At 49.4% G+C, this 26,828-nt stretch overlaps 1 protein-coding gene and 1 non-coding gene across 4 annotated transcripts in view; both read right to left on the reverse strand.

Moving 5' to 3' along the window:
* ACAP3 (ArfGAP with coiled-coil, ankyrin repeat and PH domains 3) overlaps positions 1-26,828 on the reverse strand; it is a 241,085-nt gene that overhangs the window by 142,899 nt on the left and 71,358 nt on the right. For all 3 annotated transcript variants that reach the window (XM_060259262.1, XM_060259261.1, XM_060259263.1), the window contains exon 2: positions 5,011-5,068. In XM_060259262.1, coding sequence (XP_060115245.1) covers positions 5,011-5,068 — 58 coding nt within the window. The remainder of the gene's footprint in view (positions 1-5,010; positions 5,069-26,828) is intronic.
* TRNAA-UGC (transfer RNA alanine (anticodon UGC)) lies at positions 9,863-9,935 on the reverse strand. The gene has a single exon. It is a non-coding gene; the product is annotated as a tRNA-Ala (tRNA).

Consider the following 26,828-nt stretch of genomic DNA (forward strand, 5'->3'; position numbering starts at 1 on the left):
GAAGAAGCTGGCAGCAAATGGTGAGTAGAGAGGCTGATCCGCTGCTTCAGACTGGCCAGAAAGAGGGGTGGGGGGGGGAGGGAAACGTCTTCATTATTTCCTATGTGATCGATTCTCATAGGGTATAATGGGGAATTGTTCTGGAGGTTTGGGGGGCTCTGGGGGAGCTGTTTTTTGAGGTAGAGGCACCAAATTTTCAATATAGTATCTAGTGCCTCTTCCCAAAGTACCCCCCAAGTTTCAAAACGATTGGACCAAGGGGTCCAATTCTATGAGCCCCCCAAAAAAGAAGGTGACCCTATCCTTCATTATTTCCTATGGAAGGAAGACATTTAAAAAGGTGTGCTGTCCCTTTAAATGTGATGGCCAGAACTCTCTTGGAGTTCAATTATGCTTGTCACACCCTTGTTCCTGGCTCCGCCCCCAGTGTCTCCTGGCTCCACCCCCAAAGTCTCCTGGCTCCACCCTCAAAGTCCCCAGATATTTCTTGAATTGGACTTGGCAACCCTAGGTGAGTGGGTGGTCCATAGGGCTGCCAACCCGAAGTTGGAAAATTCCTGGAGATTTGAAGGCAGAATCTAAGGAGGGCGGGGCTTAGGGAGGGGAGGGACCTCAGCTGTCATCGAGTCTACCCTCCAAAGCGGCTATTTTCTTTAGGGGAACTAGAGAGGCCAACCTTCAGGTGTGGCCTGGAGATTCCCTGGAATTGTATAGCCCAGGGGTCCCCAAACCCCGGGCCATGGACCAGTCCCGGTCAGTGGCCTGTTAGCGACTAGGCCGTGAGTTGCATAATTATTTCATTATATATCACAATGTAGTAATAACAATAAGACGACATTAGATTTATATCCTGCCCCACACTTCGAATCTCAGAGTGGCTCACAATCTCCCTTATCTTCGTTCCCCCACAACATACATCCTGTGAGGTGGGTGGAGCTGAGAGTGCTCTCCTCAGAAGCTGCCCCTTCGAGGACAACTCTGCCAGAGCTCTGGCTGACCCAAGGCCATTTCAGCAGCTGCAAGTAGAGGACTGGGAAATCAAACCTGGTTCTCCCAGATAAGAGTCCACGCACTTAACCACCACACCAAAATAAAGTGCACAACTGTATCATCCTGAAACCATCACCCCTCGGTCCATGGAAAAACTGTTTTCCACAAAACTGGTCCTTGGTGTCAAAAAGGTTGGGGACTGCTGGTGTAGCTTATCTCCAGACTACAAAAATCAGTTTCCCTGGACAAAATGGATGCTTTGGTATAGTACTCCGCTGATGTTCTTGTCCTGCCTAGGCTCCATCTCCAAATTTCCAAGAGTTTCCTAACATGGAACAGGCAACCCTACCCCACACTGCCATCTCACTGGGGACCAGGGGATACCTGGCAACTCTGAGGGGAACTGATAAGAACATAAGAGGAGCCATGTTGGATCAGGCCAATGGCCCCTCCAGTCCAACACTATGTGTCACAGAAGAACATAAGAGAAGCCATGTTGGATCAGGCCAATGGCCCATCCAGTCCAACACTCTGTGTCACAGAAGAACATAAGAGAAGCCATTTTGGATCAGGCCAATGGCCCCTCCAGTCCAACACTCTGTGTCACATAAGAACATAAGAGAAGCCATGTTGGATCAGGCCAGTGGCCCATCCAGTCCAACACTCTGTGTCACATAAGAACATAAGAGGAGCCATGTTGGATCAGGCCAGTGGCCCATCCAGTCCAACACTCTGTGTCACATAAGAACATAAGAGAAGCCATGTTGGAGCAGGCCAATGGCCCATCCAGTCCAATGCTCTGTGTCACATAAGAACATAAGAGAAGCCATGTTGGATCAGGCCAATGGCCCATCCAGTCCAACGCTCTGTGTCACATAAGAACATAAGAGAAGCCATGTTGGATCAGGCCAATGGCCCATCCAGTCCAACACTCTGTGTCACACAGTGGCAAAAAAGAGGAGTTTCATAAGTGGGGCTAGAAGCCCTTCCACTTTGCCCCCCCCCCCCAAGCACCAAGAATACAGAGCATCACTACCCCAGACAGTTCCAATAATATGCTATGGCTAATAGCCACTGATGGACCTCTGCTCCATATTTTTATCCAAACCCTTCTTGAAGCTGGCTATGCTTGTAGCCGCCGCCACCTCCTATGGCAGTGAATTCCACATGTTAATCACCCTTTGGGTGAAGAAGTACTTCCTTTTATCCGTTCTAACCCGACTGCTCAGCAATTTCATTGAATGCCCATGAGTTCTTGTATTGTGAGAAAGGGAGAAAAGGACTTCTTTCTCTACTTTCTCCATCCCATGCATAAGCATCTATCACGTCACCCCGCAGTCAATGTTTCTCCAAGCTAAAGAGCCCCAAGCATTTTAACCTTTCTTCATAGGGAAAGTGTTTCAAACCTTTAATCCTTCTAGTTGCCCTTTTCTGCACTTTTTCCAATGCTATAATACCCTTTTTGAGGTGCGGCGACCAGAATTGGACACAGTATTCCAAATGGGACTGCACCATTGATTTATATGGGGGGGCATTATGATACTGGCTGATTTGTTTTCAATTCCCTTCCTAATAATTCCCAGTTCCCTTCCTAATAATTCCCATGAGAGATGAAGAGATGAAGACTGCTGTAACATTTTAACAGTGGTCATGACCAATGTTTTGGTAGTGGTGCGATCTCAGTATCACAGCCTGGCTTGCAAGCAAGCACGTTAAAGATGAATCAGCCATAAGTCTTGCTCCTCTTATATATGTAGTTTTAAGAGGCTGCCCACTTTTTAAAGAGTGTATTGAAAGTCTGGAAATCAATTGCAATTCAAGATCTCCGGGCCAGCCCTGACCCAGATAGCCCAGGCAAGCCCGATCTCATCAGATCTCGGAAGCTGAGCGGGATCGACTCTGGCAAATACTTGGATGGGAGACCTCCTTGGAATACCAGCAGTCGGGAGGTAGAGGCAGGCTTTATTCAGTCACCTCTCTGAATATCCTCCCGGCCCCCAGTAGGGGTCACTCATGAGAGGTCAACATGACTTCCAGGTACACAGGCACACAGACTCACACAAATACAAAAAAAAAAAAAGATCTCCAGGCCACACTTGGAGGCTTAAACAAAACAGAAAACTGTGAAAAATAACGAAAAATATTATTCAAAAAACTTATTTATCTAATAACAAACACAATATTACAATATTTCTATTACAAAAACATAACGACAATGCCCAAATGCATGGCTTTCAAACTTCAAAAGAGAACTTTTTCTCACAACTTGAAGTGGGTATTGAAAGCCATGCATTTGGGCATTTAAGAAAAATCTTGAAATCATGGACTTTTTTATATTGCCGCATTTGGAGCACCAGCACTTTGACTCCACCCATTGGAGCGGGTGAATCGTTGTGAGTTTTAAAAGTCGGAACCAGACGTCTGTATATGGACTGAAATAATAAATTTGGGATACAATTTTGGACATTTATCTTTAGGATTGTAACTGTAGGATTGCAGTTATGTTTTTGTAATAGAAATATTGTAATACTGTAAGCGTTTGTTATTAGATAAATAAGTTTTTTTGAATAATATTTTTTGCTATTTTTCAGTTTTCTGTTTTGTTTATGCTTCTTATTGTGATACTCTAGGGGTTGTTATCACACTTGGAGGCTGGCAAATCTATCTCTCAGCCCAGCACAAACTTATAACACAGATACTCTTGTAGACACCACCACACAAATACGTTTTTACAAATCCTCCCAAAAAAATCTATTTTATTTCTGAAATGTTACAAATACACCAACCACATCACAGCAATGGACTCCCCCCCCCCCAAAAAAAAGAGAGATCACAGTGGAGCAAACCTACACCTACCACACTGGGGGTCAGGTAGGCAAGCGTGACCTTCATAACTGAGGAGAAATTTCAGTGACCCTCATAACTGAGGAAACATTTGAACGTGTGACTTCCAAGAGGACAGTCCAAAATTCATGCTCTGTCATGCTTATGTGTGTGTGTGTGTGTTTTTAAAGGGGGGTGTTTTTCTGTATGGGTCCAGAAGTGGCATTTTGGAACTCAGGGCAAAAAGAAAAAATCCACATCATAAGAACATAAGAGAAGCCAATTTGGATCAAGCCAATGGCCCATCCAGTCAAACACTTTGTGTCACACAGTAGCCAGGAGGTCCACCGGAGGAGCTAGAATTCCAGAAGCTCTCCCACTTGTTTCCCCCTAAACACCAAGATTATAGAGCATCACTGCCCCAAACACAAGACATAAGAGAAGCCATGCTGAATCTGGCCAATGGTCCATCTAGTTCAACACACTGTGTCACATGGTGGTAGGGTTGCCAATCCCCAGGTGGGGGCAGGGGATCCCCCGGTTTGGAGGCCCTCCCCCCACTTCAGAAAGCGGGGGGGGGGGAGGGAAATGTCTGCTGGGAACTCTGTTATTCCCTATGGAGATTTATTCCCATAGAAAATCATGGAGAATTGATCCGTGGGTATCTGGGGCTCTGGGGGGGGGGCTGTGTTTTGGGGTAGAGGCACCAAATTTTCAGTATAGCATCTATTGCCTCTCCCCAAAATACCCCCCCAAGTTTCAAAAAGTTTGGACCAGGGGGGCCAATTCTATGAGCCCCAAAAGAAGGTGCCCCTATCCTTCATTATTTCCTATGGAAGGAAGGAATTGAAAAGGTGTGCCATCCCTTTAAATGTGATGGCCAGAACTCCCTTTGGAGTTCGATTATGCTTGTCACAGCCTTGATCTTGGCTCCACCCCTAATGTCTCCTGGCTCCACCCCCCAAAGTCCCCAGATATTTCTTGAATTGGACTTTCTAACCCTACATGGTGGCCAAACCCCAGGTGCCATCAGGATGTCCACCAGCAGGTCAGAACTTCAGAAGCCCTCCTACTGTGGCCCCCCAACCACCAAGAATATTATATCATTGACCATTTCCAAAATCTAGCACTTGAGACTTGAAGAGTTAAAAGAACCTCCCTGCAGGCCCTCCCACACACACCACATTTCTCTCTTACCTTGTCGAGCTTGGCTTCGATTTCCACCACATCTGTTTCCACCTCATCTATCGTCGCCCTGGAAGGAAAACGAAAGGAAGTTGTGAGAAGTTTGAAAGAGACGCTCCGCTGGTCAGAGGGCAGATGGGTAACTCGGAGGTGAGAGGCCAAACATAGGGTTGCCAACTCCAGTTTGGGAAATTCCTGGAGATTTGGGGTAGAGCATTGGGAAGGAGGGCAAGGTTTGAGGTTAGTGAAGGGAAAGACCTCAGCAGGGACGGGATCCCATATGCACCCTCCAATGCATAAATTATTAAACCATAAATTATGAAAAGCCATTATTGTTTTCTCGATTTCACTGTATCTTCTCATGCTCCTACCTTTCCTCTCAGTTCAATATACTTATGTGGTTCCTCCTCCCCCCCGCTCCATTTTACCTTCACAACAACCCGGTAAAGTTTATATTTTTAATTTAAAAAAAAAAAGTTTATTGAAGTAAAAATCACGGTACAAACAGGCAAAGCCAGAGAACGTTACACAGCATTTCACAGAATCATAGAGTTGGAAGGGACCTCCAGGGTCATCTAGTCCAACCCCCTGCACAATGCAGGAAACTCACAAATACCTCCCTCTAAATTCACAGGATCTGCATTGCTGTCAGATGGCCATCTAGCCTCTGTTTAAAAACCTCCAAGGAAGTAGAGCCCACCACCTCCCGAGGAAGACTGTTCCACTGAGGAACCACTCTAACGGTCAGGAAGGTCTTCCTAATATTGAGCCGGAAACTCTTTTGATTTAATTTCAACCCATTGGTTCTGGTCGTACCTTCTGGTAGGACCAGAACAGATTCCAAGCCACTGTATGGTATAAGAGTTATTCATCATTGCAAAATAATGAGTTTTTCAACACGTCAGTCTAGAAGGAGTAAGGCTCCTGAAAAGTTAAGAACCCATGTTGGATCAGGCCAATGGCCCATCCAGTCCAACACTCTGTATCACACAGTGGCCAATACACACACACACACAGAGTGGCTAATAGCTGCTGATGGACCTCTGCTCCATATTTTTTATCCAATCCCCTCTTGAAGCTGGCTATGCTTGTAGCCGTCACCACCTCCTGTGGCAGTGAATTCCACGTGTTAATCACCCTTTGGATAAGAACATAAGAGAAGCCATGTTGGATCAGGCCAACGGCCCATCCAGTCCAACACTCTGTGTCACACAGTGGCAAAAAAATTTATATATATGCACACACTGTGGCTAATAGCCACTGATGGACCTGTGTTCCATAGTTTTTTCTAAACCCCTTTTGAAGGTGGCTATACTTGTGGCTGCCACCACCTCCTGTGGCAGTGAATTCCACATGTTAATCACCTTTTGGGTGAAGAAGTACTTCCTTTTATCCGTTCTAACCCGACTGCTTCAGCAATTTCATCGAATGCCCACGAGTTCTTGTATTGTGAGAAAGGGAGAAAAGGACTTCTTTCTCTAACTTTCTCCATCCCATGCATAATCTTGTAAACCTCTATCATGTCACCCCGCAGTCGACGTTTCTCCAAAGTTGATTAGATTATGTGAGAGAGAGTTTGTCTATGATTGGTCCTGGCACAGGGTTGCCAACTCCAGGTTAGGAAATTCCTGGAAATTTAGAGGCAGACCTTAGGAGGACAGGGTTGGGGGGGGAGGGACCTCAGCAGGGGTATAATGCCACAGAGTCCCCTCCAAAGCAGCCATTTCCTTCAGGGCCAGCCAAAGGGTTGGCTGCCCTGTGAGTCAGCAAGGACATCAAAGACTGCCGGGCCTGGTCTTTCCTATGACCATATACTACAGAAACACAAAATGTTCACAGCATCAGCTCCCCAAACATGAATCTACAGATTCCAGCCCATGTTACTTGAAAAATCTCTCTAAAGCCAGGGGTGGCCAAACTTGCTTAACGTAAGAGCCACACAGAATAAACGTCAGATGTTTGAGAGCCACAAGACATGAATGTTAGATGTTTGAGAGCCGCGAGGGAGGGAGGGAGGGAGGGAGGGAGGGAGGGAGGGAAGGAAGGAAGGAAGGAAGGAAGGAAGGAAGGAAGGAAGGAAGGAAGGAAGGAAGGAAGGAAGGAAGGAAGGAAGGAAGGAAGGAAGGAAAATAGATGGAGGAAGGGAGGAGGGAGGGAGAGATGGAAAGAAAGTAACTTTAACTTTAAATGCATTCTCCAGGCTGCCGGCTGGCTTAGCTTGGAGAAGTGGTTTAAAGAGAGAAATGCCTTCTCCAAGACAGCCAGTGGGGCAGTGGTGCCTTTGAGAGCCACACAATATGTGTGGAAGAGCCACAGTTTTAAAGCATCAGTGGGCGCTAATAACAAGATGAGAGGAACCATTGGCCTGATAAAGGGAATGAGAACTCCTGTTTTTGACTGGGTCTGAAGGAAGGCCTTGAAGAGGAGAGAGAAGACAGACTGAAACAATGAAGAGCAGGAAGCTCGAGCGCTTCTGTCAGCTTGGAGGATGTCATTCCAGCTTGCTCTCTGGAGACACAGCAATCCAGAAGCCACTTCCAGGCGGCCATTCCTGTGGTAAACCTGTGGATAGCGACTCTTTTAATCAGCGACAGAAAAACAACATCTTTGGGGCTCTGAAGGAAGGCGTGGGTGGACAGGCATGAGAGAAGAAGGCCAAGGCCTAGTGATCCCGAAGGAAGTCAGCTCGTGTCAGGGAGGGCTGTATCGCTTTGGACTGCGGGTGGGGGAAACCGTAACAGAATGTGGTACAGGCCACTCTAGAACCTCAGGACCCTGCCATCTAATATTCCTGCAAAGTGTGATTGAGCTGCCAGCTCTGGGTTGTGAAATATCAAGATACTGGGTGGGGCGGTGGAGCCTGGGTAGGATTGCCAACCCCCAGGTGGGGCCAAGGGATTCCCCGGTTTGGAGGCCCTCCCCCCGCTTCAAGGTTATCAGAAAGCGGTGGGGGGGGGAGGGAATTGTCTGCTGGACATTTCATTATTCTCTATGGAGACTGATTCCTATAGGGAATAATGAAGAATTGATCCACTGGTATCTGGGGCTCAGGGGGGGGGGAGTTTTTTTGAGGTAGAGGCATATGCCTCTTGTCAAAACACCCTCCAAGTTTCAAAAGAATTGGACAAGGGGATCCAATTCTATGAGCCCCAAAAGAAGGTGCCCCTATCCTTCATTATTTCCAGTGGAGGGAAGGCATTTAAAAGGTGTGCGGTCCCTTTAAATGTGATGGCCAGAACTCCCTTCGGAGTTCAATTGCGCTCATCACAATCTTGCTCCTGGCTCCACCCTGATGTCTCCTGGCTCCACCCCCAAAGCATCCTGGCTCCACCCCCAAAGTCCCCAGATATTTCTTGAACTGGACTCGGCAACCCTAAGCCTGGGAAGGGCCCCCACCCTCCTGAGCAGCCATTTTCTTCCGGGAAACTGAACTTGGTGGTCTGAAGACCCATTGTAATAGCGGGCGATCTCCAGGTGCTACCTGGAGGTTGGTAACGGTAATTTGTGTGAGCCAGGCCTGAAATCCAGACCAGCTTTGGCTGTGTGTGTGACCGAGACCACACCAAGCACTTTGGGGATCTGCTTTCCTTCCAGTCTGGAGATATTTGCAAAAGTGACATTTTCAAGCTAAGGTCAACATCCACTCCTCAGTGCCCAACCGCCCTGCCGAAAATCCTAACATTCCAGCCAGCCTTTGGGGTGAAGACATTCCCAGACCAAGACCTGTGGGAGGTGGGGGGGGGGGGGAGAAATCCACTCTGCTGTCAAAGCATGGGAAAGCCAAACGTCTTTCTCCAGGAGCTCATTCCTGTGGCCCAGCCAGACAAGGAGGCCTCTTTGAAACCAGCACCTGGAACTGTGGTCAGCGGTGCGGCCATCTTGTCCGCCCAACACAGCCCGGCCAGATCCCAGCAGGGGACCGACTCTTAGCCTTGCGGTATCCTTGCAAAGTGGAGAGGCCTGCAAAGTGTCTCCGCTCTGCTCTGGAAGAATTCTTACTCCCTCCCAGATGCCGTCTCCTCGGCCTCCTCCTCGCTCCTCCCAGAACTCCTTCAAGAGGTTCCCTGAGACCCACTTTTTCAGCAAAACCAATCAAGCCATATCATTACAGCTGATCACTATGGAAGCTGTCGAACAGGCCACTTTCCGGCTTTTGAAAAGGACTCGAGACAGCTTGCAAAGAACGACAACGCACAAGGCATTTAAAACAGTGAATGTGAGCACACAGGAAGATGCCTTATACCAGGGTGGCCGAACTGTGGCTCGGGAACTACATGTGGCTCTTTCACACATATTGTGTGGAGAGCCAGTTTGGTGTAGTGGTTAAGTGTGCGGACTCTTATCTGGGAGAACCGGGTTTGATTCCCCACTCGTCCACTTGCACCTGCTAGCGTGGCCTTGGGTCAGCCATAGCTCTGGCAGAGGTTGTCCTTGAAAGGGCAGCTGCTGTGAGAGCCCTCTCCAGCCCCACCCACCTCACAGGGTGTCTGCTGTGGGGGAGGAAGGTAAAGGAGATTGTGAGCCGCTCTGAGACTCTTCGGAGTGGAGGGCGGGATATAAATCCAATATCTTCTTCTTCTTGAAGCTCCCACCACCCCGTCAGCCAGCCTGAAGAAGGCACTGGTCTCTTTAAATCACTTCTCCAAGCCAGTTGGCAGCTTGGAGAGTGCATTTAAAGTTAAAGTTGCTTTCTTTCCTCCTCCCTCCCCATCTCCCTCCCTCCCTTCCAGTCTTGCGGCTCTCAGACATTTATTCTATGTGGCTCTTTCATCAAGCAAGTTTGGCCGCCCTTGTCTACTCAGACTGGCAGCGGCCCTCCAGGGTCTCAGGCGGCGGTCTTTCACTTCACGTATCCCTTTCTAACTGGAGATGCCAGGGATTGAACCTGGGTCCTTCTGCATGCAAAGCAGAGGCTCTTTCCACTGAGCCACAGACCCACTCGCAATGTAACAGGGTTTGAAACCAGGGCAAAGACTCCATTGGAAGACCCTTGGATGTTTTTAAAATAAGTCTTTAGTTGACGCCAAAAGGCTTTGGGTTAGAGGGCTAATTCTAGGGGGATTCATTCAAAAAGTGAGGGCAGTTTATTCCCCCACTGCAGTCCAACCCAACAATGGCATAGCAAATGACTTACTTCTTAGCCAAAGCTATTCTATTCCAGGAGAGAGGGCAGAAAGGGGGAACTAGAAGCCAGGGAATCTGAGGTCACTTGACGTCCTGGGGTGGAACTCTGTCAATAATTATAAGCCCAATGGTGAAGAAGAACAAAAACTTGTGCATAGTGCAGGGGGGTTGGACTAGATGACCTCAGAGGTCCCTTCCAACTCTATGAAAAAAGTGGGAAGTTCTGCTCCCTTCTATAGAGACATTTGGGGATGACACCACAGACAGATGGAGCTTGCAATCTTCACATCTTCTCTCAGTGGACAAGCCCACCACCAAATACCAAGAAAACATGGAATAGGTTTCGGATTCCACGAAGGATGAAAGAATGCACACTATTTGCTGTATACGTGGTTTATATTCTGTTAATGGCTCCGATTCTCTGCCTCTTTGTTGGCTGTTTCATAACCACGTTTATGCTGCCTACACATCTTCCGTGGTCTTTATGTGCAATTTAAACATGCAACATCGATCGCTTATATGGATAATCACATATAATACGGATTTACTGAGACACAAACAAGGTTGAGAAGCGCATGTATTTTTATGCAGAAATTCCACACAAGGAACCACAAGACAGTGCAACGATGAAAGGACTGCAGTTTCAATTCGTGCGCGTGACAAGCAAAATCTCAATACATATTTTCCAGTAAAGAAAAAAGAGTAGGAGTGAGACTAAGCCAACTCTAGATTTTGGATATGAGAACAGCAGGGAAGTCCAGGGGGGCGAACGCGGAGGCAGGCAATGGCAAACCACCTCTGTCTGTCTCTTGCCTTGAAAACCCCACAGGGTCACCATAAGAGCTGTGAGGAAGAAGAAGAAGAAGAAGAAGAAGAAGAAGAAGAAGAAGAAGAAGAAGAAGAAGAAGAAGAAGAAGAAGAAGAAGAAGAAGAAGAAGAAGAAGAAGAAGAAGAAGAAGAAGAAGAAGAAGAAGAAGAAGAAGAAGAAAGAAGAAGAAGAAGAAGAAGAAGAAGAAGAAGAAGAATTTCATGATAGGGGAGCCCTCCATAATCTGTGTTGGTTCCCACACAGTTCTAGGCAAATCTCTTTAGAAGTCAACTTGTAGGAATAAAGCTGGGACTGTAAGCTGAGACTCAGACCCCTGTCAAAGATTATATACCACAAAGAAAGACATACAGGCAGATAGACAATAAAAGCCATTATCAATAAAGGTAAAGGTAGTCCCCTGTGCAAGCACCAGTCGTTTCCGACTCTGGGGTGACGTTGCTTTTACAACTTTTTCACGGCAGGCTTTTTACGGGGTGGTTTGCCATTGCCTTCCCCAGTCATCTACACTCCCCCCCCGCAGCAAGCTGGGTACTCATTTTACCACGGAAGGATGGAAGACTGAGTCAACCTAGCGCCGGCTACCTGAACCAGCTTCCGCTGGAATCGAACTCAGGTCGTGAGCAGAGGGCTCCGGCTGCAGTACCGCAGCTTTACCACTCTGCACCACGGGCCATTATCAATAGATCGGTATTATTCAGGAGCATAGTTAGTTGTACCTTATACAGGAGAATCTGAGCCCCATCTGATCCAGCTAAGACGTTTCCAGCATTGGTCCTTGCTTGTAGGATGGGTCAGCACTCTGAAGATGACCCCTGATTTTCCATAATGCGCAAAGCTGGTCTAGGAGAACTGCAGTTTCTTCTGAGCTCGGAAACACACCTCCGTTCTGGCCAACGCAAGCTGTCTCGGGAAAGAAGACAGCAGCAGCCCGCAGAGCTCCCACAAAGGTGAATCAGACAGTTGAACGGCACGTGCTTCCGAGGCGACCTCAGCACCAGCCGTCACACAGAGCCACGTGAAGGTGTGTGGTTGCTCCGCCCTCGCCTCGTAATGCCTCAGCCTGTTTGGCAAAAGTTTTTGCGACCTCGCCCTCCGAGGTTGTCAGGCTAGAGAACGCTGTCACATAACCCTCCGTGAGAAACTTGTGACCGTGAGCGTAATGACAGTGGGAACCAATGGGCTCCAGGCAGCGTTGCATGGAGGGAAGCCCTTCTGGGGAACGCCACGCAGAGGGCAGAAGCCATGTTGAGATCGGCGGAGATCATAGCCACAAGGTGAGCAGTAACTAATAATGTAAAGGGCGCATAGGCTCGCCTTTGCTGGAAGTGTTAAAGGGGTGGTTGAACAGCCTTTTGCGGACATCTTTGGCAGATGCTCTTAGCCTTGCCAAGTGGCCATTTTCCCACAGGTATACCCAGGGGTCGTTTTATAAAAAAAAAAAATAGGTGGTGGAACTCATTAGAAGAACTGCAGATTTATATCCCACCCTTCTCTCTGAATCAGAGACTCAGAGCGGCGCAAAATCTCCTATGTCTTCTCCCCGCACAACAGACACCCTGTGAGGTGGGCGGGGCTGAGAGGGCTCTCACAGCAGCTGCCCTTTCAAGGACAACCTCTGCCAGAGCTATGGCTGACCCAAGGCCATTCCAGCAGCTGCAAGTGGAGGAGGGGGGAATCAAACCCGGTTCTCCCAGATAAGAATCCACGCGCTTAGCCACTACACCAAACTGGCTCGCTAGCATAACTCATTAGCATGTGCCACACCCCCCCACACACACACACCAGCCAAAAGCAACCCGTTGCAAGAAAGGAGAGCCCCGGGCAAGCGAGGCCTTCTTGGGCTAGCTAGAGATTCAGCCAGCCCAAGCAGGCCTCACTCTCCTGGGGCTCTCCTTGACCGCCCCCCTACATAATCAAAAGGCCAGCAAACCACCCGCCACCCAAAATCACATAAGAAGTGGAGAAAGGGTGGTGTGGGCTTCTCCAGAGGTTAAGGAGGGCTGCTGGCAAAGCCCCTGGCGGCTGGCTGGCTGCCCGTTCTCCTCATCCAGGGATTGTTCTGCAGCTGCACCTACTACTCAATGGACAAGGTAGGTGGGGAGGAAGAGGGGGAACCCTCAGAAAGGTTCAGAAGCTGCGCTCCTGTGAACGCCTGCTGAATTCAAGTCCTGGGTATACCCAGTTCCCTCCCCTTCTGGCCAGTCGCATTTAATATAATGGAGGGTACAGGTTTGTTTTTATTTCTCCCTAACTCTCATTTGATTTTTGTGGTCAAAATGGCCACTCTTGTTAGCCATGCTTCCTTGATTCCCCCCCTTTTCACCCTTTGGTCCCCATTGCGTTCTAGGCTTTTCCACCTCAACCGTGGTAGGAATTTATCCACTGACCCAGCACAAGTGCCCAAATGCTTGAAAGCGGAAACAGGCTAGTGGATTCCTGTTGGGGGCTTGATCCCGCGTACACACGGTGATCTATTCCCATGTACTCTTGAAATACTCAACTTGCTGGTCCTGGCAGTCTCCAAATCGTGTTTCCTAATCCTGCAGGCTAGTGCAAGATGGCTTGGCATCCTTTCAAACCAGAATTCCCTCGGGCCGAGCGTGTGCCTCTCTTCCCTTGCCTGGTTTCCTTTAGCAGGAGGCCTGTCATTTCAACAGCGAGCTGTTCTGTCTCCCCTCGATAGCACGAGGCGTCATCACTTTGTGCTCCAACCGGTGAGAGTGCTCTGGTCCCAACCACAGGAGCAGCGACATTCCGGGACTCCCCGCCAAGGGGGGGAAAGGGTCCTCGCACCAAAACAAATCGACTTCCTGACATGTTAGCCAAACATCAGACACAACGGAAAGGCCCTGAGTTATTAATCGCCGTTCTGGCTTATATAAGGAAGGAGGAGGAGAGATCTGGTTTCATTCAACAAGAGCCGGATGAAAACCAAACCATGGAAGCAACTCTTGTGGTCTAGGTGAATGCAGCTGGGTCCCATCCGTTCCCACAACACAAACGGAAGAATTCACTAACATGCTGAGAACAATGAGATATCCCATCTGCTGGGCAATCTCCAGATGCCAGCCTGTCTCTCCTCTTGGATCTGGTATCTCCCTGCACACCCTTAAGTGGTTAATTTCTACTTGAGAGAAGATAGCTTCTTCTTCTCCTTCCTCTCCTTCTTCCTCTCCTTCCTTTTCCTCCTCCTCTTCCTTTTCTTCCTCCTCTTCTCCCTCTCCCCTCGCCCTCTTCTTTTCTTCTCTTCCTCCTCCTCTTCTTTCTTTTCCTCCTTCTCTTCTCTTCTCCCTCTTCCTCCTCCTCCTTTTCGTCTTCTTCTCCTCCTCCTCCTCCTTCCTCTCCTTCTTTCTCCTTCCTTTTCCTCCTCCTCCTCCTCTTCTTTTTCCTCCTCCTCTTATCCCTCTCCCTCTCCTTCTTCTTTTTCACCTTCTTCAGGAGTCCGTTTCCAACAGAAGGCAGCCAAACAGTATAGAAGAAGATCGAAGATTTATACCCCGCCCTTTGTTCTAAAACAGAGTCTCAGAGCGGCTTACGATCTCCTATATCTTCTCCCCCCACAACAGACACCCTGTGAGGTGGGTGGGGCTGAGAGAGCTCTCCCAGAAGCTGCCCTTCCAAGGACAACTCTGCAAGAGCTATGGCTGACCCAAGGCCATTCCAGCAGCTGCAAGTGGAGGAGTGGGGAATCAAACCCAGTTCTCTCACAGAAGAGTCCACACACTTAACCACTACACCAAACTGGCAATTTTGAATGGCAAATCTACTCCCTGAATCTGAAATGCAGAGGTTCACTGCCTTTGTAAGTGGAGTCTCCCTTGAACCATTATGGTCAACAAATGCTGATAGATCTATTCTCCAAGAACTGATCAAATGCTTTTTTTGCAACACATGTTTGTTCAAGTGGAAGTCATAGAGGTCCCCATCTTCCCTAGGAAGCCCCCCAGATACCTGTATGAGATGAAGAAGGTCTTATAAAGGAATAAATAGTTCTGGGGCTGCACTCAGTGCATGTTCTATAGGAACTTTGCTTGATTGCTACGTTTTGGGTGACCCATTCAGCCAGAGCACGCACAGTAATTATCATCTTAATAAGAAGTTTGCCTCTGAAAATGTGCCGCCTGTTTCACTATCAACCAGCAATGACTGGTTACTTGGAATTACTAGAAGCCAGAGTGCCTGAAGTGAAGGCGTGATATTGCACACATATACTGCAGACTAAGCCTCGTTGACTCGGAAGTGGATAGCCCAGGTTAGCCCAATCTCATCACATCTCAGAAGCTAAGCAGAGCTGGCCCTGAGAAGATGAGGAGGAGGAAGACGAGGAGGAGAAGGAAGATTAGGAGGAGGAGGGAGAAGAAGGAAGAAGAAAGGAGGAGGAGATAGAGAAGAGGAGGAGAAGGAGAAGAAGAGGAGAAGGAGGAGGTGAAGAAAAGGAGGAGGAGATGGAGAAGGAGAAGAAAAAAGAAGAGGAGGAGGAGGAGGAGGAGATGAAGGAGAAGAAGAGAAGGAGGAGAAGAAGAGTAGGAGGAGGAGGAGAAGAAGAAGAGGAGAAGGAGGAGAAGGAGGAGGAGAAGAAGAAGAGGAAGAGGAGGAGAAGAAGAAGAGGAAGAGGAGGAGAAGAAGAGGAGGAGGAGGAGAAAGAGAAGAAAAAGAAGAGGAGAAGGAGGAGGTGAAGAAAAGGAGGAGGAGATGGAGAAGGAGAAGAAAAAAGAAGAGGAGGAGGAGGAGATGAAGGAGAAGAAGAGGAGGAGGAGGAGAAGAAGAAGAGGAGGAGGAGGAGGAGGAGAAGAAGAGGAAGAGGAGGAGGAGAAGAGGAGGAGAAGGAGGAGGAGAAGAGGAAGAGGAGGAGAAGAAGAGGAGGAGGAGGAGGTCGTGGAAGAGAGTTGGATTTATACCCCGCCCTTCACTCAGAGTCTCAGAGCAGCTTACGGTCTCCTTCCCTTCCTCTCCCCACAACAAACACCCTGTGAGGCAGGTGGGGCTGAGACAGCTCTCCAAGAACTGCTTTTGAGAGAACCGCTCTGCGAGAACAGTGACTGACCCAGGGTCACCCAGCAGCTGCATGTGGAGGCGTGGGGAATCAAACCCGGTTCTCCCAGACGAGAGTCCACACATTTAGCCACTACACGAAACTGGATGGGAGCTTTTAGCTAAGAGACTTCCAGGGCTGTGACGCGGAGGCAGACAACGGCAAACCACCTCTGACCGTTCCTTGCCTTGAAAACCCTTTGGAGTTGCATAATTACCTTCTCCACCCCCACCACTCTTTCTCTACCACCACCAGCGAGGCTTACTCAACTCGGTGAGATTTGCTTCTGAGTAAGCATTCATAGGATCAGGCTCCACAGGACACCCTATTTTGTGGGAAGTTGGGCTTTTGAAAAAGAAAATGAAGCCCCGCGAGTCATATTTCAAACAAGATCTGTCACCCCGCTGGCAAAGGAGAGCTGCCGAGAGAGGCTGACCACAACTGAGCCATCATTGGCGGCTTCCAGAGGAAAAGGCCAGTGGGAGCAACCAACGGGGATCGCGTGCGGCTTCCCAGTGCTATTGGCAAGGCCCCGTGGAGAAAATAGAATAATGAAAGAGCTCGTCTTTGGGGCAAATTCCTTCTTGCTATTTTCATCCCACCGGCTTGGCGACGGCGTGGGCCGCCGGGCTACCGTCTCTCTCTTGCCCATCCGAATACGAAGTTTCCACTCGGTTTCGTCTGGGCTGCAAGAGCAGGGACAGAGACGAGGAGAAAACGGTGTGAACAGAAGGGGGAAAGGGGGAGGGGGGGAGGACAGGCAGGTTCTTTTTTTTTTTAAGAAAGAATCTTTCCATACCAAATTGCAAGCGTGGACTGCGTGGGAGGCGCTGCAATTAGCCGACGCTTCCCAGCTCCCCTGCCACTGCCGGCTGAGAGCATCTGGAAGGCTAGGCCCACCGTTGGCGCAGCAGCCCGGAAGGAGGGCGTCTTCCTCCTGACATCTTGATGCCTTTCCTTCATTTGCATTGTGCAAATCCTAGTTTTGAAAATCCATTTCCCCTGGTGTGTTTTGCATGGGGGAGGCAAGCTGCTGGGGTACATGGGGGCAGCGTAGAAACCAGAGGTGGCCAAACTGTGGCTCGGGAGTCACATGTGGCTCTTTCACACATATTGTGTAGCTCTCCGAGCCCTCGCTGCCCCACTGGCTGGCTTGGAGAAGGCATTTGTCTCTTGAAATCGCTTCTCCGAGCCAAGCCAGCCAGCAGCTTGGAGAATTCGTGGGCATTCGATGAAATTGCTGAGCAGACAGGTTAAAACGGATAAAAGGAAGTACTTCTTCGCCCAAAGGGTGATTAACATGTGGAATTCACTGCCACAGGAGGTGGTGGCGGCCACAAGTATAGCCACCTTCAAGAAGAGTTTAGACAAAAATATGGAGCAAAGGTCCATCAGTGGCTATTAGCCACAGTTTATGTGTGTATATAAAATTTTTTGCCACTGTGTGACACAGAGTGTTGGACTTGATGGGCCGTTGGCCTGATCCAACATGGCTTCTCTTATGTTCTTATGAGAATGCCTTTCAAGTGAAAGTTGCTTTCTTCCGCATCTCCCCTCCTCCTCCCATATGTTTCCCTTCCTTCAGCTTTCAAACATCTGACCCTCATGTTTTGAGGCTCTCAGACCTCTGACGTTTATTCTACGTGGCTCCTACATTAAGCAAGTTTGGCCACCCCAGTAGAGACCATACGGTTGCCAACTCCAGGATAAAAAATTTCTGGAGATTTGAGGGGGGACCCTGAGGAGGGTGGAGTTTAGGGAGGGGAGGGACCTCAGTGGAGTATAATGCCATAGAGCCCACCCACCAAAGCAGCCATCTTATCCGAGGGAACTTATCTGGAGATCTGCCGTCATTCTCCGTCATCTGGAGATCTGCTGTAATTCTGGGAGATCTCCAGTCTCTACCTGCAAGATGACCACCCTAATAGCACTGCCAAGGAGCAAATACAGACATAGGCAGAGGCAGCTTCTGTTGTAGCTGTTAAGAAAAAGAAGAGGAGGAGGAAGAGAAGGAACACTACCAACTGTGCTTGGGAAATTCCTGGAGATCTGAAGGGGGGGCGGAGCCAGGGGAGGCCAGAGTTTAAGGGAGGGACCTCAGCCTAGTATTTTCTTGTTGCTGTTCAGTTGTACAATCGAGTCCGACTCTTTGCGACCCCAAGGATCAAGTCACGCCAGGCCCTCCTGTCTTCCACCATCCTCCGAAGTCTGCTCAAATTCATGTTAGTTACATCAGTAACGCTGTCCAGCCATCTCCTCTTTTGCCGTCTCCTCCTTCTTTTGCCTTCTGTCTTCCCCAGCATCAGGGCCTTCTGCAGTGAGCACTCCCTTCTCCTTTGGTGGCCAAAGCATCTGAGCTTCAGCTTCAGCATCTGACCTTCCAGGGAACAGTCAGGGTTGATTTCCCTTAGGACTGACTGATTTGATCCTCTTGCAGTCCAGGGGGCTCTCAAGAGTCTTCACCAGTTTGGCGTAGTGGTTAGGTGCATGGACTCTTATCTGGGAGAACCGGGTTTTTGATTCCCCGCTTGCACCCGCTGGAATGGCCTTGGGTCAGCCTAGCTCTTGTAGGAGTTGTCGTTGAAAGGGCAGCTTCTGTGAAAGCTCTTTCAGCCCCCGCCCCCCCACCTCACAGGGTGTCTGTCGTGGGGGGAGAAGATAAAGGAGATTGTAAGCCGCTCTGAGTCTCTGATTCAGAGAGAAGGGCAAGGTATAAATCTGCAATTCTTCTTCTTCTCCAGCACCGCAGCTCGAAAGCATCTACTCTTTTGCGCTCGGCCTTCCTTATGGTCCAACTCTCAAAGCCGTACATCACTACTGGAAATACCATGACTTTGACTATACAGACTTTTGTGGGCAGGGTGATGTCTCTACTTTTTATTACACTGCCGAGGTTGGCCATAGCTGTCCTCCTAAGGAGAAGACGTCTTGTAATTTCATAGCCTAGTACAATGCCACAAAGTCCACCCTCCAAAGCAAACCATTTTCTCCAGCGGGACAGATCAGTTGTAGTTCCGAGAGCTCTCCATGTGCGGGGAAGCCAGCTTCTCAAAAGCAAAACAAAACGCGGCCCTGACTTGTATAGCCCAGGCAAGCCTGGTCTCGTCAGATCTCAGAAGCTAAACAGGGTCAACTCTGGCAAGTATTTGGATAGGAGACCTCCAAAGGAATACCAGCAGTCGCGAGGACGAGGGCAGGCTTCATTCAGCCACCTCTCTGAATATCCTCCAGGCACCCAATAGGGGTCAGTCACCAGAGGCCGCCATGACTTCCAGGTGCAAACACACACACACAAATACCCCCCAAAAGCCCAGTGTGGTAGGCGTGTGACATTCCTCCTGCCTAGCCAAGCCTCTATGCTTACCCACAATGGGACTCCACACCACAGGGATATAGACTCTGGAAAAGTTGGGTATGATCCCAGCTCTTCTGGCAAGACACCGACGAGCCGAGAATGAGCGAGAGTGGCGTCTGACGAGATCGTTCTTGACAGGAAGCGGCTCGAAATTGCAGGGTCAGCCTCAGCCACCTCCCCTCTCCACCCCCCCACCCCGATCACCAAGCACCACTGGAGAAAGAAACAAAAGCTTGGAATGAAACGGATGATGTCAGAATCGATTACCAGAGGCGTGCATGGGCTACACAGTCCAAATCCTGCACCCAGAAAAGCTGGTTCGGTGGTTTCCCTTGAACAAACATGCATCGTTTTGCATAATTCATCCTATGATTTTTTTCTCCTGGTTTTGCTTAATGTATGCTGCATTCGCTACTCTGGGGAAGGGCAAAGGTGTCAGATTTGGCGTCAGGCAACTGTGGGGGTTGGGGGGAGGACCTCTGAGTACATTACTAGATGCTTTTTTGAGAGACATCTGACAGCCATGCTGATTCTGTGAATTAGGCAGGTCGTGAGAAGGAGGGCAGGAAGGGTTCCGTCAGTGCTTATACATATATATGAACATATGAAGCTGCCTTCTACTGAATCAGGCCTTTGCTCCATCAAAGTCAGTCTTGTCTACTCAGACTGGCAGCGGCTCTCCAGGGTCTCAAGCTGAGGTTTTTCACGCCTACTTGCCTGGACCCTTTTTAGTTGGAGATGCTGGGGATTGAACCTGGGACCTTCTGCTTACCAAGCAGATGCTCTACCACTGAGCCACCATCCCTCCTTAGTTCTTAGTTCTCATGGCCCTTTCTTACATATCCAGGGAAATGCTGTTTGCCACTTTGGGATTAATCAGCAATTTTTCTCGAGGCCAGTTTGGCCAGGGATCCTGGAGCAGGGTTGCCAGCCTCCAGGTGGGGCCTGGAGATCTCCCACTTTCACAACTGATCTCCAGCTAGCAGAGATCAGCTCCCCTGGAGAAAAGGGCTGCTTGGAAGGGTGGAGTCTAAGGCCTTGCACAATTCTGAGGCTACTCCCCTTCCCAAACCCTGCCCTGTCCCGGATCCACCCCCAAAGTCTCCAGGTGTTTTCCAACACTGACCTGGCAACCCTATCCCGGAAGTTTTATTTGATATCTTCAGGGTGTGGAACAGAGGACACTGAGGAGTGTGGGGGGGCAGGTATTTGTGAATTTCCTGCATTGTGCAGGGGGGTTAAACTAGATGAGCCTTGGAGGTCCCTTCCAGCTCAAAGGGTGATTAACATGTGGAATTCACTGCCACAGGAAGTGATGGCGGCTGTAAGCATAGCCAGCTTCAAGAGGGGATTGGATAAAAATATGGAGCAGAGGTCCATCAGTGGCTATTAGCCACAGCATATTATTGGACCTGTCTGGGGCAGTGATGCTCTGTATTCTTGGTGCTTTGTGGGGGCGGGGTGGGGGGGTGGGACAAAGTAGAAGGGCTTCTAGCCCCACTTGTGAACCTCCTGATGGCACTTGGGGGTTTTTTGGCCACTGCATGACACAGAGTGTTGGACTGGATGGGCCATTGGCCTGATCCAACATGGCTTCTCTTATGATTCTATGAGTTGCCTGTTTAAGGCCCCTAGTTTGCTTCCGATGGAACATGTCTCCTGTGACATAACTGGGGGGAACTCCCTGTCTGAGGACGGAGTGGCAATACACAGCGTTCATACCTTATGGGTTTAAGGAAGCTTCATAAATCTGTAGCCACTGCAGAAACCCAGAATGCAGAAGACACGTTTATTCATGCTCAGCAGCATCTGGGCCTCACCGGCTGCCCTGCTGACCTGTGGGAACGAAGCGTGTGACCTGAAACACACCCAGCCGCTCCTGGGAAATCGAGCGTTGATCTCATCAAAGAATCCTGGGGAAGCTTCTGAAGAAACACGGTTTGAAGGCGTTTCGTGCCTTTGTTCCGTCTGATCTCTGAGCAGCTGATTCTCTCCGAGGTCTTTCCTGACATCTGTTGCATGGAGATCCTTTTGACCGGAGAGGCGGAGGCCCGAAACGAAGGCTCCCTGCAGTGGCTACGTCAGTTACCAACCTCCAGGGGTGGCCTGGTGATGTCCCAGAATTCCAACCGATTTCCAAACTACGGAGATCAGTTCCCCTGGAGAAAACAGATGCTTTGAAGGGTGGATTCTAGGGTTGCCAATCCCCAGGTGGGGGCAGGGGATCCCCTAGTTTGGAGGCCCTCCCCCCGCTTCAGGGTGATCAGAAAGCAGGGGGGGGGAAATGTCTGCTGGGCACTGTGGAGACCGATTCCTAAAAGGTATAATGAAGAATTGATCTGTGCGTATCTGGGGTTCTGGGGAAGCTACTTTTTGAAGTAGAGAAACCAAATTTTGTTTTAACCAATTTATTGATAGCATATGGTTACAGAACTTAATTTCCCTTCGTTGCTTCAATACTAACCCATATGACTTTTCAATCCCCCCTCCCTCCAATATAGACTTCCCCGAGGTTATAGATTCTAATTCAATACTAAAGATACATCTGACTAATCAAAATTCGTTATATAAATATTTCCCCCCCTTCTTGCTTCTTCGTTTCCCCCCCCCCCATTATTACTAAAAAATTGTCCAATGTCTTCTTGCATTCGACTCTTTCTCTATGTATTCTTTAAACTTCCTCCACTCTTTTTTAAATATCTCCAAATCATAGTCTCTTAATGTTCTAGTTAATTTATCCATTTCACTCCACGATAGAACTTTCATAGTCCAATCCCATTTATCCGGTATTTTTTCTTGCTTCCGAAGCTGCGCATACAATGTCCTAGCAGCTGATAGCAGGTACCAAATTAGAGTCCCACCCTCCCCCGGATATTTCTCCAATTGTAATCCAAGCAAAAATGTCTCCGCAACTTTCCCAAAGTCGCAACCCAATATCCTGGAGATTTCTTGCTGTATCATCTTCCAGCACTCCCTCGCTTTTTCACACGTCCACCACACATGGAAGAAAGAACCCCCATGTTCCCCACACTTCCAACATCCATCCGACACCCTCTTGCTCATCTTAGCCAACTTTCCCGGGGTCATATACCACCTGTACATCATCCCAAAACAATTCTCCTCCATACTCTGACAAGTTGATATCCTCACCGAGCTCCTCCAAAGGTATTCCCATGCATCCATTTGTATTTCCCTATTCACATTGATTGCCCATTTGACCATTTGAGATTTTACTACTACTTCTTCTGTAGACCATTTCAATAATAACTTATATACTTTTGATACTAGAGAAACCAAATTTTCAGCACAGCATCTGGTGCCTCTCCTCAAAACACTCTCCAAGTTTCAAAAAGATTGGACCAGAGGGTCCAATTCTACGAGCCCCCAAAGAAGGTGCCCCATATCCATCCTTATTTCCAATGGAAGGAAAGCGTTTAAAAGATGTGCGATCCCTTTAAATGTGACGGCCAGAACTCCCTTTGGAGTTCAGTCATTTGTCACAACACTTGCTCCTGGCCCCACCTCAAAGTCTCCTGGCTCCACCCCCAAAGTCCCCAGATATTTCTTGAATTGGACTTGGCAACCCGAGTGGATTCTACAGGTTTAAACCCCTACAGAGGTGCCCCACCCCTCCCAGGCTCCAACTCCCCAAATCTCCAGGAATTCCTCACCCCAGGTTCAGCAACCCTAACTAACTCCGAAGGCAGCTCGTCCTCTGGAAGCCGCCCATTCGCCCTAACCCTTTTGGCACATTCCACAGCCCGTTCTGACTGAGGCCAAAGTTATCCTAGAACTATGCTGGTGGCCCACAGGAAGAGATGATAAAAGTCTCGGGATGCCTGAAGCGCGTCCGCCCCACGGCATGCAGCCAGGACGCCAAGGGGGTGACTCAGTCCCCGGAGGTCCAAAAGGGCCCAGTTTCTCATCCCCCGACAGGACAGGAGGATGCTGTCATCTCCTGGCTGAACGCCCCGCCTGCTTCCAAATGCAGTGAGTCGCTCCTTTCACGCTTTTCCAGGCCTCCGGCTATTTCCATCCGCAGGGCCCAAGGGGAGGGGGAGGATCTCCAGCACAGGGTTTTTGTTTCAGTTTGATGTTTTGCAAAGGAAAGGTTTTTTTGTTTTTCACCAGGGAAGAAGACGACGACGACGAAGAATTGTAGATTTATATCCTGCCCTTCCCTCTGAATCAGTTTGAGAGCAGCTTACAATCTCCTTTATCTTCTTCCCCGACAACAGACACCCTGTGAGGTGGGTGGGGCTGAAAGGGCTCTCACAGCAGCTGCCCTTTCAAGGACAAGTCCTGTGATAGCTATGGCTAACCCAAGGCCATTCCAGCAGGTGCAAGTGGAGGAGTGGAGAGTCAAACCCGGTTCTCCCAGATAAGAGTCCGAACACTTAACCACTAAACCCAACTGGCTCTCCTATGAGAGCTATGGCTGACCCAAGGCCATTCCAGCAGCTGCAAGTGGAGGAGTGGGGAATCAAACCCGTTTCTCCCAGATAAGAGTCCGAACACTTAACCACTACACCAAACTGGCTCTCCTATGAGAGCTATGGCTGACCCAAGGCCATTCCAACAGCTGCAAGTGGAGGAGTGGGGAATCAAACCCAGTTCTCCCAGATAAGAGTCCGCACACTTCACCACTACACCAAACTGGCTCTCCTATGAGAGCTATGGCTGACCCAAGGCCATTCCAGCAGCTGCAAATGGAGGATTGGGAATCAAACCCCGTTCTCCCAAATAAGAGTCCGCACACTTAACCACTACACCAAACTGGCTCTCCTATGAGAGCTATGGCTGACCCAAGGCCATGCTAGCAGCTGCAAGTGGAGGAGTGGGGAATCAAACCCGTTTCTCCCAGATAAGAGTCCGAATACTTAACCACTACACCCAACTGGCTCTCCTATGAGAGCTATGGCTGACCCAAGGCCATGCTAGCAGCTGCAAGTGGAGGAGTGGGGAATCAAACCCGTTTCTCCCAGATAAGAGTCCGAACACTTAACCACTACACCCAACTGGCTCTCCTATGAGAGCTATGGCTGACCCAAGGCCATTCCAACAGCTGCAAGTGGAGGAGTGGGTAATCAAACCCAGTTCTCCCAGATAAGAGTCCGCACACTTAACCACTACACCCAACTGGCTCTCCTATGAGAGCTATGGCTGACCCAAGGCCATTCCAGCAGCTGCAAATGGAGGATTGGGAATCAAACCCCGTTCTCCCAACTAAGAGTCTGCACACTTAACCACTACACCAAACTGGCTCTCTATGGGAAGGGATGGGTTCCAAGTCGAGCCTCCCTTGGCTGGCCTGAAGCCCCGGAACCTGTTTTCGACACCAGTGAGGGTTGCCAATGACCTGGGGGGAAATCCATCCCACACCTTTAATGGAGGTGGAAACTGGCAGGTGAAGTTTTTTTGTGGTAAGGAGGGCAAATGACGTCACCCTGGTAAACAACAACCCATTAAGTTTCTATTAAAAGGCGGGATATATCTTCCCTCCAGGGAGTTGGCAACCATGACAGCAGTTTTTGCCACAGGAAGTAATGATGATGAATCTCCATACCAGAGCCATGACAGATAAGCAGAATCTTCAAGTTCAGAAGCAGTATACTTCTGAACAGGGGTCATTTTGTTGAAAAATAGGTGGTGACGCTCAGTAGTATAACTCCTTAGCATATGCCGCCTCCCCCCCCACCAGCCAAAAGCAACCCGACACAAGAAAAGGAGAGCCCCAGGCAAGCGAGGCCTGGTTGGGCTGACTAGAGATCCAGCCAGCCCAAGCAGGCCTCGCTTGCCTAGGACTCTCCTTGGCCAGCACCCCCCCCAGTCAAAAGGCCAGCAAGCCACCCGCCACACAAAATCACATAAGAAGTGGAGAAAGGGTGGCATGGGCTTCTCCAGGGGTTAATGAGGGCTGCTGGGGGCGTGGCAAAGGCCCTGGTGGCTGGCTGGCTGCCCGCTCCCCTAATCCAGGGATTGTTCTGCAGCTACACCTACTATTCAGTGGACAAGGTAGGCGGGGAAGAGGAAAGAGAACTGCCAGAAAGGTTCAGGAGCTGTGCTCCTGTGAGCTCCTGCTGCATTTGAGGCCTGCTTCAGAATACTAGCGTCTGAGCAGGAGACAGGGCCTTACCTCGCTCGTCAGCTTTCTGGAGTCATCAAGGGGAAGCTGAATTCTGGACGCGAAACACAGAGCTGGAAGGGACCCCCAAGGGTCATGGAGTCCAACACTCTGCACAGTGCAGGAAATTCGCAGCTATTCCCCCCGACCCTCCATTGGCTCCTGCTCTATGCACAGAGGATGGCAAACCACGCTCCCACCCACCCCCCTACAAAACTCCAGGATCCCTGGAACGATCTGGCCTGGTGGAAAACTCCTTCCTGATCCTCAACTAGGATAAAAATGTGATTGTTCTCACAATAGGCTTCCCAAATCTCCCGCTCTGGCGGGAGACTTCTGGTTTCACAGCCTCACCTCCCGCTTTTCAAAACTCTGGAAGCGGGGGTGGGGGGTGGAGGGGGGGGAGAACATACCTTTAGGCTTCATGTTGTAGAGCTCCTGAGCCGTTTGCAAAATGTCTGCCCCTTTAAGGCTGGGCAGGAAGCTGGAAGCAGGAAGGGCTTTTGAGAACGGCCCCTCCCTTTCTTTGCTTTCGTTTTCACAGGAAGTAGAGTTGTCCGGAGGAAGATCTGGTAAGTGTATGTGTGTGAGAGAGGGAGGGGGCAGGGGATTCCCTAGTTTGGAGGCCCTCCCCCCCTTTAGAAAGCGTGGGGGGGAGGGAAATGTCTACTAGGCACTCTATTATTCCCTATGGAGAACGATTCCCATAGGGAATAATAGGAAATTGATCTGTGGGTATTGGGGGCTCTGGGGGGCTATTTTTTGAGGTAGAGGCACCAAATTTTTAGTATAGCATCTAGTGCCTCTCCCAAAATACCCCCCAAGTTTCAAAACGATTGGACCAGAGGGTCCAATTCTATGAGCCCCAAAATATGGTGCCCCTATCCTTAATTATTTCCTATGGAAGAAAGGCATTTTAAAAGGTGTGCTGTCTCTTTAAATGTGATGGCAAGAACTCCCTTGGAGTTCAATTATGCTTGTCACATCCTTGTTCTTGGCTCCACCCCCAATGTCTCCTGGCTCCACCCCCAAAGTCTCCTCGCTCCACCCCCAAAGTCCCCAGATTTTTCTTTAATTGGACTTGGCAACCCTATCTCACAAGCATCTGGCAAAGACATACCCTTGGGGTCTGGGCTGTACCACTTCAGACTGCCGGTGGGGGACTAACAGGACGGAGCAGTTCCCCAGGCAGTCTGATGTGGTGTAGTCGTCACCCAGAACCAGCTCTACCTGGCAAACAATCACCAAAGCATTTATATAGTTCAAAGCAGTGGACATTATCAGCCTCCCCCCTTTCAGTTTGGTGCAGTGGTTAAGCGTGCGGACTCTTATCTAGGAGAACTGGGTTTGATTCCCCACTCCTCCA

The sequence above is a fragment of the Heteronotia binoei genome, chromosome 18 (genome assembly GCF_032191835.1).
Source record: "Heteronotia binoei isolate CCM8104 ecotype False Entrance Well chromosome 18, APGP_CSIRO_Hbin_v1, whole genome shotgun sequence".
Lineage (NCBI taxonomy): Eukaryota > Metazoa > Chordata > Lepidosauria > Squamata > Gekkonidae > Heteronotia > Heteronotia binoei.